The sequence below is a fragment of the Panicum hallii genome, chromosome 5, assembly GCF_002211085.1.
Source record: "Panicum hallii strain FIL2 chromosome 5, PHallii_v3.1, whole genome shotgun sequence".
Classification (NCBI taxonomy): Eukaryota; Viridiplantae; Streptophyta; class Magnoliopsida; order Poales; family Poaceae; genus Panicum; species Panicum hallii.
The window spans coordinates 8,303,557-8,319,682 of NC_038046.1; the positions used below are offsets into that span (position 1 = coordinate 8,303,557).

At 47.2% G+C, this 16,126-nt stretch overlaps 3 protein-coding genes across 8 annotated transcripts; 2 read left to right on the forward strand and 1 right to left on the reverse strand.

Annotated features, from left to right (window-relative positions):
• Positions 1–128: 128 nt before the first annotated feature.
• LOC112893371 (myosin-binding protein 1-like) lies at positions 129–4,658 on the reverse strand. The gene is made up of 6 exons (XM_025960660.1): positions 4,298–4,658; positions 2,454–3,514; positions 2,215–2,367; positions 1,981–2,121; positions 1,726–1,890; positions 129–1,655 (listed from the first exon to the last, which is right to left on the reverse strand). Exons 2-6 carry the CDS (start codon positions 3,421–3,423, stop codon positions 340–342), a joined length of 2,745 nt encoding a protein of 914 aa, XP_025816445.1. The 5' UTR covers positions 3,424–3,514; positions 4,298–4,658; the 3' UTR covers positions 129–339.
• A 2,567-nt stretch (positions 4,659–7,225) lies between these two features.
• On the forward strand, positions 7,226–12,601 carry LOC112893167. 6 transcript variants are annotated; one of them, XM_025960348.1, is made up of 7 exons: positions 7,227–7,529; positions 7,866–8,225; positions 8,600–8,758; positions 8,848–10,861; positions 11,405–11,520; positions 11,662–11,753; positions 12,036–12,601. In XM_025960348.1, exons 2-7 carry the CDS (start codon positions 7,898–7,900, stop codon positions 12,141–12,143), a joined length of 2,817 nt encoding a protein of 938 aa, XP_025816133.1. In that variant the 5' UTR covers positions 7,227–7,529; positions 7,866–7,897; the 3' UTR covers positions 12,144–12,601. The 6 variants fall into 6 exon arrangements, with proteins under 6 accessions (XP_025816137.1, XP_025816133.1, XP_025816135.1 ...); XM_025960350.1 differs by having other exon boundaries at positions 8,603–8,758; XM_025960351.1 differs by having other exon boundaries at positions 8,645–8,758.
• Positions 12,602–13,493: 892 nt separating this feature from the next.
• Positions 13,494–15,532, forward strand: LOC112895194. Its single transcript, XM_025963114.1, has 6 exons — positions 13,494–13,717; positions 13,877–13,935; positions 14,131–14,358; positions 14,472–14,601; positions 14,706–15,176; positions 15,287–15,532. The coding sequence occupies exons 1-6, from the start codon at positions 13,613–13,615 to the stop codon at positions 15,530–15,532; spliced, it is 1,239 nt and encodes a 412-aa protein (XP_025818899.1). The 5' UTR covers positions 13,494–13,612.
• Positions 15,533–16,126: the final 594 nt, after the last annotated feature.

Sequence of the window (16,126 nt, forward strand, 5' to 3'; positions counted from 1 at the left end):
TGCAGCACCTGTGTCGGAAAACCAAATGACAAGGTATCTTCAGTCTGAGTAATGCAAACTTGGAGCCCAGATAACAGGTACCGCGAAAGTCTCAAGCCACTAACAGGTCATGCCCGCATACTTTTTTATGTCATTGGCAAAGTTTTTTTTTTTCACTGCTTTGATTGAAACGATGTGCCTCCTGTAAGTACAAGCTTCTTTTTGCCTGGAAGTCCCTTAGAAATAATACAACAGTATCTGGCACCTTAATTACAAGAAGAATTTCTTTTGAATCAGATGATATACAAAAATGCACAACGCACATGTTGAGTTGGAATCTGTTGCACATCTTGCTGCAGGCTATTTCTTGTCAGTAGCAATCGCCCGCAGTTCTCTCAGGTTACAAGCAATCTCCTGTATAAACATCAAACCTTCGGTGCCATTTCTGAGGGAGTTTATGCTATGTTCAAGAAAATTCCGGTCACCTTCTAGCGTCTTCAGCCTTCTGTTCAAGCTTGCAATCTCTTCCTGAACTGTTGTTAGATCAACATCCGCACCCAATACCGATGAGACGGCCCCCTTACCCGAGGAAATACGCTCTTCTGCCTTCCTTGAGCTATCCTGACAATGTAGCGATCTGTCTTCTGCAACAGAAGCTTTGTTCGAGAGGTCATCCTCAATAGCATCTGAACTAGACAAATCATCAGAAGTGCTATTGTTCGAGTAGGATTGAAGCTTCTGCTCCAACTTTCTCAAACTAGTGGCTATATATGCTCTCTCCTCTTCAAAACTCGCAAAAGAATTTGTGCCTTCTGGTGTTTTAACCATAGGAATTTCAAGACCACCTTGTTCGAGGAAAGCTGTATCAGCATTTTCTTGTTTAAAGGGGGCTTTGGCTTGTTTCTCTATTGGTTCACCTCCATACTGGCTCCTATAGTTTTCAAGTTCAACTTCCAGTTCCTCTATTTGTTGCTCTCTCTCAGCAAGTAACTCGTTAGCTTTTGCAAGTGCTTCGCTGTCATATTCTGCTTGTTCTTCCATCATCCGTTGGTAGTGTGAAGCTTCCATCTGCATTGCAGCCTTCTCATCCTGCAACTTGGTGATCATAGCCAACGCCTGACTTGCAGCAATGGCCGAGGCATTCCTCTCTTCTTCGAGTTCCCTGCAGAGCAGGTGTATCGATTTCCGATCAAGATCAACCTGTCGTCTCAACCGATCAATGGCGCTTTCACCTTCCATCTCACTAACAATGCTTCCGTCTAGCGACTCCAAACCGGATGCATTTCTCTCCAGTGAAATTCTTTTGGTAATGTTCTGCACTACCAGTTCATCACCACGCCCATATGCACGGGGGCTAGGGCCTGGATCCACCCATGGCGCCTCGAGACCCCTGGAAGCTGAGAGCTGTGACAACAATAACCTTAATTCTTCGTTTATGCTAGAAGTAGAATCCTTTCCAAGGATGACATCCGTCAAGGTAGGGGATGGCAAGCTACTCTTGCTGCCAGTGGCAAGCCTGTAGGCTTCGTTCATGCTAATCTGAGTGCTTAGAGATGGTCTCCTTTCAACAGTGGCTTCACTTGTTTTGGGGCATTCCTCAGCAGTACCATGATCCTGAGGAACTTCACCACTTGATCTAACAGCAACTGCTGGAAAATGAGCTCTGTCCACATAACCTGAACAGAATAGTTAAATGTAAGGACAGACATTAAAATTGGGGCTGGACATAAAGCATTGTTAGCTAACCTTTGTCTATAAAATCTTTGGGACCAGTATCAGAAGGATCTTGGACTATCAGTTCATGTGTCCCCATGTCACCTGTGGGTTCAATTTTCTTAGTAGAACCTTCAACCTTGCCAACTGCTTCGGAATCAGCACCAACTTGTGAAACACGGATATCCTTGCAATCATCTGACAGAGGAAACCAGAAAAGTCCTTTAGTTAGATTAAGCAAATGTGTATAAATGCTAAATTCAGAAAGAGAAGTCAAAAGTAACAAACCTTTAACATCTGCATCTTCTGAAGCAACATGGTGAGTGTTCTGTGGTGCAAATTCAGTTATATCTGGATTGGTTGTTCTCTGGGAAAACTCACCACTTGATCTGCCAGTAATTTCTGACCCATGAACTTGTTCCAGATTATCTAGTAAATGTTTGTTGCGTTGGGGTTAGATGGAGATATGCAAAACACCATTCTCATTCTTACAATCAAGATTCAAGAACCAAGAGAGCATACCTTTTATTTTTCTTTCTCCTGAAACAGCATAGTGCTCTTCTAGTATTGTGAACTGGGATGTAAATGGGTCAGCGTTGCCTTCACTTGTGTTCTGAGATGGATCAGTTTCACCAAGAATCTGAGGAAGCTCATCACATGATGCAGCTGGAATTTCTGCATGATCATTCAACCTATTATAGGATCTATCACATGATAAGTGTCATTATAAGGTAATTGCCCAAGTTTGTGAAACAAAATACCTTTTAAACCTGAATCTTCACTAACAAGTACGGGATCGTGCTGGGATGTCCATTTCGTCAATAAGCTTTCCTTTTCTTCCATCCCATCCCGATCAATTCCGTGATCAGGATGGTCATCCCCACCAGGACACACCAAGGATGTATCACAGTCACAGGCATCTGTAACATTAAGCTCACTCGCAACCTTTCTCTCAGATTCATTTACCACCTCAGTGGAAGGAAGAATGGGCTGTTCACAAGCTGCATCTTCTTGAAAGTCTTCCTCCATTGCATTTGCTTCACAAGAGTGTGAACTTTTCACACCATTGGCACAAGGGACCTCAACCTCGGAGTCAGATATCATCTGTATCAGACTGTCTCTCTCATGAGACGTATAATCACTCTGATGGTAAATATCTTTAGGTTCCGTAGACTCATCCACTTGACCTGCTACAGAATAATCCATGTAAACCTTTGATAAGCTAGCAGCTTCAGTAGGTTCTATTTCTGCAATCTTTCTAGAGAACAAGGGAACACTCTGTTGTTTAAAACGTTGTCCACAGCATGAACAGATTCTTGTCGGAGAGGAATTCAACATGTCATCGTTTCCTTGATCACTATCAAGTTCACTGACATCCATCACAGGCTCATCTGCTTTATCGTCATCGCTTGTTTTCTCACAGCACCCTTCACACATACTTTGGGCACCTGCGAGCTTCTGGTGGAGGCGGCAGAAAGCCAAGGACGAAATCTCGGACTTGTGAGTTTTGCAGATCAATTCCCTATAGAAGCATGGTTTCTCGTTGCCCAGGACGTGATCAAGCCTGGAGCAGAAAGGGCATGGTGCCGGTAGTCTGCAGAACCGGGCGAATCTAGTGACCAAGAAGCTGTAAACCGCATCAACGAACAGCAACAGCATCAAGATCCACTCCAGTAATGCCGTGGACAGTGCGCTCGATACTCGGCGTAAGATTGGCATCTTTGTACCCATCTCCAATATTGTTTCAAATCTTCAGAACGGTTTTTCTAGTATGTCAAGACTGGCCAGAGCCTCAGAGATGACTGACGTTGAAGTAGGATGGCTACAAGGAATTTAATGAGCAAGTGTGAGTTAAATGTTAGAATTATCTAACATCTACTGCTTGATAAAATGAAAAAGAGCTTATGGAGCTGTTTGACATAAAAGTTCAGTACGATTGATGCGTCGGGAACATTTTGATGAATTATTAAAGCTAATCATTGGTGGAGAAAAGGCAGGGAGCCCAAACACCAGGCTGGGAACCACTAGAATACATAACTAAAAGCATCCCGCACCAAACGTAATGGCAATTGACAGATACCCAGGACCAAGACAAATTTTGCAAAGCACATAAGTCCAAGTAAACGCGCACCAATCATGCCGCATGAACAGGAAATAACGCATCAAATTTTGCTGCAAGGACAACACGACGGAGCGTGAGAATTGTATTGAAGATGACAAGTAATAATTCAGAAAAGGGAGAATTGATCTGAAGAGTAGGCCGAAACTTGTATAAAGGTACTCTCTCTTCTTTATCTTCGGATGGAATTCAAAGCTAATCTTTCTACAGAACCACCAAGCGTCCAAGCTCAACCAGCACAGCCAAATTCCGTAGAACCAAAGCTAAGAATCGGAATGATTCTAGTCAACAGAACGGGGTATTTCAAGTTCCCAACAATTAGCTAGCCAATAGCATCATCAAAGCCAGCAAAAGGTACAGGAACAACAGAGCTAGGCTCAGTCAAGAAGCACACAAGTCATCGACAAGCTGAGAGCCGAGCAAAGCTTGAAGAAGAATCAGTAGAAACCTGTGGCACGGAGTTAAACTCGGCGTGCAAGAACGCACCTGGAGAATGAAACAGCCTCGCGAGATCCCGATCTGCGGCTGCCGGAGCAGGATGGCGGGAGGTCTTGTCGGGAGCAGCGGCCAAAAAGGTTTTCTGCTCGCTAGCTCAGCTAAGCTGGTGGTAGTATTAGGCGACGATTCGGCAGAAAGGTGGCGAGCACCGACCACTTGCGTCCCTCCCCTCTCGTTCCCAGGCAGGCTCCCCTCTCTGAATATAACAAGTATTCCGGTCGATTCCCCCCGCCCGCGGAAGGAGCCAAAGACGGAAGCGGGGCGAGGCGGCGGCGGCGCCGAGGGCGGTGGCGTCGCTACGCCGCCGGGGCCGCCCCCGGACAGCGACGCGAGCCGGCCTCGGCCGAAAGGCGCGGCGCGGTGGTTGGGCTCTCGGTGCGCCGCCGACGTGGATCAGCGTAGTAGGTTGAATGATCCGGGGCCCCCGTGGAGAAGTGACGTCGGTTTCGATGGATTATATTAGGCGATGGATAAACAAAGGATTTGGTCGAGTCATTAGCGTGCGTTGAAATCGTGGTTGCCGGATCCAGCCGTCGCTCAGCGAAAGGCTCCTAACACGACACCACGGTTACGCTCGCTCGGTGTGTTGATCCGCGAGTGCGGATGTTCAGTTCAGACATGGGTATGACTGGCACCAGAAAAGGAGAAACATGGACAAAGGTGGTATAACTAGTCAACCATCTCAACATTGACCATTGGCGAAAGGTGGAAATCTAGTTCCGCGATCGGGCGCGCTCGGAGCACACGGTGACGGTGTGCTTCAGCAATCCCCCTACTTTTTATTGACCTTTTCCCTATTACCCTGTTTATGCCTCTTGTTTTGTCGTACTACTTGTCGCCATGTTTGATGAAATTTTGGTCTTTTCACGTTTTGATCTCTATCAATTTCTAACAAAGCTTTTCAGGACAAATTATTTGATAAGTGTTTCTAGACTATTTGTTTAAATCTTATTCCAATATAAGTTTTGTATAGTATTTATTTGGGTTAGTTGTTCTGAACAAGTTTGTACATGACTTAATTGCAACAAATCTCAATCTCTATCTCGATCTCTACTATTTCTAAAGCAAGCAATGATTCCTTAGTCCGTCAATCAGAATCCGGATAAATCAATTGGAATCCTGACAAATCAATTGGAACTCAATCAATACCTTATGCTGTCGCAGCATGGCGTGTGTACATGGAGTGAAAGAGCACAAAGTTGGTGATCTCATGTAGGTTCGGGTAAAACTTATATTACCCGTAGCAACGCACGGGCGCTGTACTAGTTATCCTAAAAATCACATTTCAAACAAATTGTCTCGACAAGTTGAACAATGAAAAACTTATGTATATAAGTCTATTATAAAATAATTTCCAAGAAAAAGACTGACAATAAAGAAATTATCATGAGCAACATCTTTTGAGTTGCAAGAAGTATTATTAATTACTTTGTGTATATTGAGATTGATTATTTTGAATGGGATGTGTGCATTTCTCAAAAAATATAATGTACCTTTCGTACCTAAGCAATTTTGCTATGGTTTATTGATGTATTGTAATTTAAGTTAGTACTCCCTCCGCTCTAAATTGTAAGTTGTTTTGGTGTTTCTAGATGTATAATTTTTGCTATGTATCTGGACATAGTATATATCTAGGTGCATAGTAAAAATTATGCACTTAGAAATACTAAAATGATCTATAATTTGGAACGAAAGGAGTAGTCAAGGTCATGTTTAGGGAATCATGTCAATATCCGTTTCCAATTGGAGTATATCAGTTTCTTCATTAACGCCTACATTTAATAGCAGCTTTTGATATACTTCTTCAAGATTTGTGATATTTGATGGGTAGCTATGAGAAAAGAAAACATGGTAGGTGGTAGCGCAAATTGAAAATATGAAATCAAGCAGCTGCTAGCCTGCCACACAAGGTGGTCAACGATATGTGTGTCCTTTTCAAGATAACAAGTGGTGTTTGATGGTTATAGTGAACGTATAAAAATTAGTGACGGCAACGACGGTTGGAGAGGTGGATAATAGTTCAAGCAAAGGCCTACTGCTGCAAGGAAAAATGCTGACAGATTTGTACTCTCCTTAGTCGCAAATAAAAATAATGCGGTTCTGGTTTGCATATAGTCAACATGCTTAACCTTTGTAATTAACATGGAATTGGTTAGTTTTACCATTTCTTGAAACTAATTTTGATAACATATCGTATTTTTTATATTTTGCAAAATAGTGGTCAAAAGCTCTCGGTTGGAAGGAGTATATGTGTCAATCCTATATGCAACTTAAATTGTGAAAGCTACTTCACGGGAAAAAAAACTACTTACATGTAAAACGCTCGCTAGTGATGCACTGAGTACATGTTAGAGAGTACACCTACATGTAAAACGTTGGCTCTCTTTATGCCACAAAAAAAAGGTGCATGATTGGTGCGCTCCGACTCCGAAAGAGGAAGGTCCAGGCCGCCGGCCGGGCCGGAGCGATCGCGGCGCTCGTCCCGGTCACACCTCCTAGGCTCCTAGCCTTTCCCTCTGTTCGCCGCCGTCACGTCCCGTCATCTCCGTCGCATTCCCAGCCCCAATCCCAATCCCATCCCCGTCTCGCGCGGCCCTACCACGAGACGGACAGCTCGGGCTCATCAAGCAAGGCAAAGGCCCGATGCCCCCCCGCTGCACGCCACCCCCCATCCCATCGGGCGGCCGGCATCCGCCGATCCACCGGCGCGACGAGCCCCAGCCGCCCGATCTCCTGGCATCGTGGGAGCGGCGGGGACGAGAGGCGGAGGAGCGCGGCGTCGCTCGGGTCCCACCGAGGCCCCCGTGGACCGGTAGACCCGGCGCACCGGCGGCCTGTGTCCCGCGCGGCCTCTACGTGGAGCAGCCTCCGCCTCATGTCCCCGCGGCGGCGCATGCAACAAAGTCTCCCCCCGCCGCACTCATTTGCCCTCTGGCCTCGGCTGTGCGGACATGCTGCTCTCCTCCTCCTCCTCGGCCGCCGCTCCCAGATTCACCTCGCCGCCGCCGCTCCCCCCTGTCCGCACCCCGCCGCGACCCCGGCCTACTACTGCCGAGACCCCTCCCGCCTCGTAGGCCGCGCTTCGTGGTCGCCACACCCGCACCGCCGGTGGCGGCGCGCGAGAGGCCGGCCGCTCCTCCTGTGCCGCGTGGTGTTCGTCGCGCGGCGATGGGGCGGGAATGCAGTGAGATGAGATGGTAGTGGTTCGCTACTCCCGGAGGTGCGGCTGCTGCTGTCTTACGCATCGTAGATCATCCCCGCTTTCGGTTAAGCTTTCACCGTACCTTTCTGTAATTTTTTAAACAAAAACAAGCACAATTGGACGTAGATGATTCTTTCCTTTTTTTTAAAAGGTGGGTGCGTGTGTTTTCTCACGTCATGATCCGTGTCTTCACCTATATTGTTAATTTGTTGCCAGTGCTGCTGTGAATATTTGCTGCTAGCCATTTGCTAACTTGTTTTACCTGCTTTTTATGAAAAAAAGAACTATATATAATATAATATTCACAATCATCTATATTATATATATTTCTGAAGGCCTATTGTCGACATTCAGGTGCAGGTGTAAATGCAGTCCAGAAATTCGGGATGAGCCCCCTCTCTGAGCTGGTGTGGTCTCCGGATGAGGGTTTGAGCATTAAAATTGCAGCGTCCAGCCTAAGCACAAGGAAGGCTTCTCTTCGCTGGAATGCAGATACGTTGAGCATAGTAATATCTTCACCTCAACAAAGTGGTGCTGGTGGTGCAAAGAGCAGTGATAACATATATGATAACCTGCTAGAGGTGTCAGAAAAGATGCCATCACAACTACGGGCTCACAGTGACAGCTCACTGAGAGTAACAGCTAACCCAAATAGAATCACAAACCTTGATGCCCTACAATCTACGTCAATGAGATCGCAAGAGCAAGACTCAAGTAAGTCTAAAAGACATAATCTATTTCAGTAAGCTAGTTGTCTGAAGACAATTCTTTGTGTATGTTTTTCCTTTTGGTCCAGAGACCAGAGATATGCATTTGGCAACTCTTTGATGGTCTAGTTAGCTGCTCATCATGTTAGAAACGTCCAGTTAAATGAATATAAAAACCATTCTGTTAATAAAGTCGGAACAAATTGCACCGCTGCAATGAAGCTAAGACTCTTCTCTTTTCTAAGGTTTGTTAGGGAACTCTGTTACCTAGCATCTGTTGCATTAGCTTTTGAAATTCAATCTACCATGTGTACCTATAGTTCAAATAGGATAAAGAAATCTAAGAAGTTCTCTTTATCTATCATCTGATGATTGTTCCAGCAGCGATTAATTTTTTGAATGCTAAACTTGTGGAGTGCTGTGAAGGGATCAATGTTATGAATGAAGGGAAAGAAAGGTCTGAAGACTGCTGCGTGGATAAGCCAGAGGACATGGAAGTGGGTAGTTGTCCAACAAGATGTTGCAAGGATGCTTCCCACGGTAATATTCAATGTTTTGGAAAAAAAATAATTAAGAGAAATCTAATTTATTTTGTTTGTAATAAAATACTTAAATAATGTCATTTACAGGTTCAGCTTCCAGAAAAGAAGTCATGGCTAGTATTTCAGAAAACCAGGTTTACTGTGCAACCACTGTCCACAATGAAAGATCTTGGGAAACTAATGCCTGGCGTGCTCGATTAATAAAAGCAGTTTGTCAGAAAGACTCTATGTTGCCAAAGAAAACAGAGAATGCATTGCCACATTCTACCTTAGGAATTTCATGTGGTGCAGGAGAGGTCTCAGGCAAATTGGTAGGTTTCCTAGATAACAGAAATGTTCAGAGTCCGGGCGATGATAGCAATGTTATTAGTAATGTTCCAGTAATTCCTTCCTGTGACAATCACCAAGATCCAGTTCTGCAGGAAAGCCATAATGATGAGCCTGTTGTTGCGAGAGGGGGGTCAGCATCTGCTGTCAATGCTGTTGCAAAATGCGAGTCAGCACCTGGAGTTGATGCCAGAAGGCTTGAGAAGGGAAAAGAAAAAGTTGTGTACAATGACAGCAATTGTGTTGGCAATACGAAGAAGAGTGATGACAGCAATGAGAGCATAGAGAGCTGTACGAGCACAAAACCCCCAAAGCGGAAGCATGCGCAGTGTTCTGAAGCCATGATGCCTTCTGGAAACAAAAGATTTAGAAGGGGAGACAATGAGAGCTCTTGCTCAGGCTTATTGGAAAAATGTGGTAGCTCTTTCTTTAACTGGATGTCATCACTCACAAATGGGTTACCCATGTTTGATGAAGCCACTGCTGCTGTTGCACTTGACCAGAAGTTTTCAGCAAGTACAGGAGAGGGATCTGCAGCACCTCCCCTGCCACTTCAAAACAATAGCGGCATTCCTATGCACTGTGTTGGCTTCAATTCACTCTTCCAGTCTCTGTATACTCATACTGTTATGATAACTTCAAGAAATAATTGTCGTCAACCAGAAAGCAACTGCACCGGGCATGTTTTCAATAGACTGACTCTGGAATTAAATAATAGCAATTCTATGTTGGACAAACAAATTGGCATGGGCAGAGAAACTCTTGATGTGACTGCTGATACTTTAGCTGCTGAACGCTTTCAGATGGTTTCTGGTGGTAGTAGAGGAAACTTTCATAATCAAATCGATATATCCCCAATGAGACCAGAGAAAAATATGAAACTGCCCAACTCCAGTCAGTTTTGTTCTAAACCTCTTGAAGAAAAACAAACTGATTGCGCTGTTGGTTGCTCAAATGATGCAACAAGAAATAAAGGTGGTTTCATGGAAAGCTTGTGGGTAAGTCGGCTTTTGCCAAAAACATCATTGGAAGTGATGGAGGCAACACCATGCAATGTAGAGAGTGCTGTTAATCCAAAGGCTGTGGGTGACATGTTGTATTGTCCATCTGTTCAGAATCTCAATGAGAAGGAATTGAACATTATACAAAACTTCACTGGCAGAGGAAGCAGCGATGGTGCAACAAGTAGTAAATGTCCAGCAATGCCTCCAGAAGAACCTAAGCAATCTGAATCAATGGCTTCTGTTTTTGCAAAGAGATTGGATGCACTTAGACATGCAAAGACCTCTGCATTAAGGTTGACTGTCGCATGTGATCATGGAATACCCAAACTGAATAACCACAAAACGAACTCTTTAGTTGTTAGTTACAGCAGCCATGATGAGCTAGAGGTGGGACATGGAACTCATAAATCTTCTAGCGGAAATGGAAGAATAGTTTTGTGTGCAGATGACAAAGGTAAGGGACAATTGTGTACTCAAAGTAACGAAGAGTTAAGAGGAAATTTTTTGTCTGAGCGTGAGCATCAGGATCATGGAGGAAGCACAGCTGGAAAATCAACTCCTCAGCATAATTTGGAAGTGAACACATTGGCCGAAGATGTTGATAGAAGAAGAGTAGAATTGAAGGGAGGAGTCTCAGATTTTGTGGCTAGTCTGCCAGATAACAAGCAAATTGTACCTTACGGCATTATACCCAATGTTGTCTCTGATGAATCAAGTGTTGTTTTTGGAGCCTTGCATAGGCTTCGCTTGTCTCGCTCAGATATAATAAGGTACTCCACAGGATTCTCGGGACCACCTTTGAATTCTGTTGGTTAAAATTCTGCCTTCTAGGATGCACATGCATTTTGAGCACATATGTTTGCATCCAGGTGATTCGTAAAATATTCTCCCCGTAAGACAGGAAACATATAAATAATGATGTCAGGGAACATTCCAGTGGGCAAATATATATACTGTTAGATAGCCTTGTTAACTTGCATGTAGTTTGACTGTTGTTTCTGCCTGGTTCATAACCATGAAAATGACCAGAGAAGTCACTTTTATCTAAAGAGCACACAAAGCCATTTTCTTGTTTTTTTCATGAGAAATGGCACCTGTTTCATATATAGTGGAGAAAAATACGTTTCTCAGGAAATGACCTAGGACTTTTAATGTGTGATTCGTATACCCTGCAACCGTAAATGGGGTTATGCCTCAGGTTGCTTTTTTTGATAAAGCCCTCAGGGTTGCTGACTCTGTAAACTATGCTTAAGTTAGGGAAATTCCCAGAACTGAAAAGCTGACGATTAACCCTCTTTTGTGTTTGTTGACAGATGGCTGAGATCACCGATCATGGACACTACCTTAGATGGCTTTTTTGTGCGACTACGATTTGGTAAATGGGAGGAAGCATTGGGTGGCACTGGATACCATGTTGCCCGCCTGAACGGTAAATGATTAAAAAGCTGTTTTAATTTGGTGTTTGGAATAAAACATGATAATTTTTGTAGAGCATTTGTGATTTCATAAGAAAAGAATGAAAAAATAGTTGAGTGAAAAGGAGAGTAAATGATATGGATTTGTCTTACAGGAGCACTGGATAGGAATCACCTTTCTGTAACGATCAGAAATTCAACCTGTCAAGTAGATTCTCGCTTTGTATCCAACCATGACTTCCATGAGGTAATGCATGAATTATATATACTGTCACTTTACAGAAATTTGATGTTTTGACTGTCTTAATTGGGTGGCAACTGAAAGTTTACCAAATACGGTGGCACCACACTAAGAATTTCCAATCCAACCTTGATCCGACCAGGTTGTATACCTGGCAAATTGTGGATAACAGAAAAGGCACATGATAGACACCATTCTACCAAATCGCTTCGCTTCCATTTGTACAGGTCCCACCCATCAGGAATAGCAATTTACTTATATGATGAATTCTATGTTTAATTTTTCTAGGATGAGCTGAGGGCATGGTGGTCTGCTGCCATGAAGGGTGAATGGAAGCTACCATCAAAAGAAGAACTGAGTATGAAGCTAAGAGAAAGAGAGCTACTTCGTTCTTAGAACACAACGAATTCGACACCCCACAGCAGTACCGAAATACCGATGTTTTTCTATCCATCCTGCTAGTTTCCTTGATGGTAAATGCCAGCCAGTTAACGTGGCATCAATTGTTTCGGCACGATAAGCTCTATACTGCTCGTTTTTTGCGGTGTCATAACTACCGCTCGGCCGCAGTTGGTCTGAAAGGGCAACGACGCTATCTTCATCATCCTTGGTATTGTCCAGGTGTATCAGGATGTGGTTCTTTGCTGAGCTAGGGGTCGGTTGTAACATCAGCTTGTTGTGTACTAGCATATATATGATTTGATTTTTTTTTTTTTTGTGATGGGATGGGATGCTGTGTGTGTTATATCATCCTGTCTGTAAATAGGAAGCTACTGACAATGGTACAGTTGTATTGCTGTTAACTAATACTTCCTCGAAATAAGATTTATCGTTCGGCACTGCCGTTTCCTGTTCGGGCGAGAGCTGAATTCTGTGAGTGAGATTTACTGTTCACCACTATTTCCTGAATTGGGAGATGTGTTGTGCATGAAGGCCACTACACATGACATGACCGTTTCAGTGTGGTGTCCTTGCATGGCGTTCAGGTGAACAGGCTTGGTACGAGGAGCATGTTGCCTCCGCGTAACCCGCATGGCCGCAGGCCACCGCCGGTCGTTGCGGTGGTGCGCGGCCCGGCCGGCCGACGCTGCCGCGGTCGGAAGAGCTCGCGCGGCGCGCATGCATATGTAGTGGGACCTAACAAAACAAGGGGACCAAACAACAAAAAAGAATAGCGTCGCTGGCTGCTAGGCCCCCGTCCCATCCATCCCCATGCATGCATGCGCTCGCTCTCGCTCCGGTCTTCCACCACCTCCGCACCGCACCCTTTGGATCCCGACCCGCCCCTCCCACCCTCTCCAAGCTCGCTGCATCCCAGAGGCGAGGGCACATTTCCCCAGGTCCCGGTCGTCCACCACCACCACCACAGGAGATGCCGCGTAGCTCCTCCTGGTAGATGGGCTCATGTCGCGCCCGAACCTGCCCGAGCTCACCACCGGCCGCGCCACATGGGCGGCGGGCGGCGGCCGCGAGGAGGAGGATGCCGTGAAGGACGGCGGCCCGAAGCCGGTGGTGCCGCTGCTGCTCGTGTCCGCCGGCGGCGGCGTCCACGAGATCCAGACCTTCGCGCACTACGTCGGTACGCGCGTTACGTTCGTTATTGTCGACGAGCAGCGCGTGGCGTCGTGTTTGCTTCTGATTTTTTTTCCCTGTCAATTAATTGAATCGGAGGTTGATTGATCGGAGTTTTTTTAATAGGCATTCGCTCTTGTTTTGATTGATCTTAGTTTTTTTCTTTTTCTTCAGCGACGCAAATCGGTTTCGAGGATCTGAACGAGTGCCCGCACCTCTGCACGCTGTCCTACGATTACCTGAAGAAGACCGAGGGCTACGAGCAGAACCTGCTGGCCTTCTTCCACAACAGGATGAACCCGGACGCCCTGCTCGTGCAGCTCATCGAGGAGCTCGACAAATGCATCCTCGGCTACTTCTCCTTCCACTGGAAATTCGCAACCCACATAATAACGCAGGTACCGATCGATCCACCAGAAGAAGAAAAACTGTTCATGTTGCTCACCGGAGAATCGACGCACCTTCTTCTAATGTTCTACCATTGATGAAATTGATATTTATTGTGGGGTGCGCCATGCATGTATGCATCCTAATGCTCGTGCTGTTCACCTGCATAGGTTCTCACCCACGAGCACCCTCGAAGAAAACTCAGAAGAATGGTAATGGAGGCTACTAGGTAACTACCACCGTTGACGTAGGAGTACGGCAAAAAAATGTGCAACAACACATTTACTCCTCTCTATTTTTATTTTGTTTTTGCGATCGATGGCATGGAATTTTTTGTGAGTACGTCCATCATTGTGAGATTCTATTCGAGGAGGAATGGATCTTGTCTACCAAATTAAATTAATTAATCTTCATCGGGCCACAGGAAGATGAGGTTCGAGAGGGTGACGCGGGAGCTGAAGGTGACCCGGCTGTTCACCACGCTGGTGGAGGAGCTCAGGGCCATCGGGATAATCTGCCACCACCACGACAAGCAGCCGGGCACGGACGTCATGGTCCCCGCCGCGCACAGCGACCGCAGCCCCGTCCTGCTCTTCATGGGCGGCGGCATGGGCGCCGGCAAGAGCACCGTGCTCAAGCAGATCATGAAGGAGTGAGTCGTCGATCTCTCTCTCGCTTCAACAATTCATCCCGTCACCAGCATACACCAGGTGCAGCCTCGGGAACACCAGTGGCATCATCGCTCATCACCGTGTGCTCGTGCAGGGTGTTCTGGACTGACGCCAGGGCGAACGCCGTGGTCGTGGAGGCCGACGCGTTCAAGGAGTCGGACGTGATCTACCAGGCCATCAGCTCGCGAGGCCACCACAACGACATGCTGCAGACCGCCGAGCTGGTACGTTACGCCGTCCAAAACCCGGTCGAGGCTCTTGCTAGCTTGGCACCTGCAGATCACGGATCCTATCCATGGCTGGCAACACGCCACGCGTGCGTCCGCAGGTGCACCAGTCGTCGACGGACGCGGCGGCGTCGCTGCTGGTGACGGCCCTGAACGAGGGGCGAGACGTGATCATGGACGGCACCATGTCGTGGGAGCCGTTCGTGCTGCAGACCATCGCCATGGCGCGGTCCGTGCACCGGCAGCGCTACCGCATGGGCGTCGGCTACAAGGTCGCCGCCGACGGGACGACCACCGAGAAGTACTGGGAGCCCGTCGTCGACGAGGAGGACGAGGGGCATCACGGGGTGCCCAGGGCGAGGAAGCCGTACCGCATCGAGATGGTCGGCATCATCTGCGACGCCTACCTCGCCGTCGTCAGGGGCATCCGGCGGGCCATCATCTCCGGGAGGGCCGTGCGGGTGAACTCGCAGCTCAAGTCCCACAAGCGCTTCGCCGGCGCGTTCCGCAAGTACTGCGACCTCGTCGACAACGCCAGGCTCTACAGCACCAACACCATCGCCGGCGCAAAGGTCCTTCAATTTAATGATTAATTCTTCAGAGAACTCGATCGATACCTCCACTGATCAGAGGCCCGAGGCTTCGATCTTGAAGCAAATGCCATGCATGTTGTGATCTGCAGCTGATCGGGTGGAAGGACAAGGACAGCCGGCTGCTGGTGGACGTGGAGGAGATCGGGCTGCTGGACCGGGTGAGCCGGATCAACGAGGATGCCAACTGCGTGCACGAGCTGTACCCGGACGGGCACCCGACGGGCGGCGCGGGGTCGGTGTGGGAGGACCTGGTGGCGTCGCCGGTGAGGGCGTCCATACAGCGGGAGCTCAAGGGGGCCATCTACGACAGCGAGGCCTGCTTCCCGTCCCCGTAGCCTCCGCCGGCTGCTGCCCCGGCTGCCTAATTCCCCGGAGGTTCTGATGATTTGCTCGACTAGTTGTAATTAATTAAGCTGCTAACTAATATCTTTTTTTATAAGGGCTAGTGAATCTCTTTTGTGCCCAACCCAAATTTCCAAGCGGAATAAGTAAGAGATGATGCACCGATCGAACCTGAACCAAACCTTTTTTTTTCCCTCTCCCCTCTTTCTCGAACGGCAAGTTTTGCCCCAAGCTCAAGCTCCGTTGCAGTATATGTGACGCATCCAACATACCTACGCATCAGAGTGTCATGAGAGACTAGGCGCGCGCGATCCTGGCCCTCCACTCCGACGTTCATCCACATCCCGGCGGCGCAGAAGCACGAGCGGATCGCCGTCACCCGCAGCTCCTCCATGCCTCCATGGCCTTGAGGCGCCGGAGCACCGCCTCGAACGCGTCAACCGCCGCCGCATGTTACTCGCTCTCGGCTCGCATCTTCACCACCATGTCCCCGCCGGCGGCATTCCACATTGTTCCTTCCAGGAGTGCTGTCACCACGAGATGTGCAGCATCTCGATCGAAGAGCTCACCCCGGCGGTTGCCGCCGT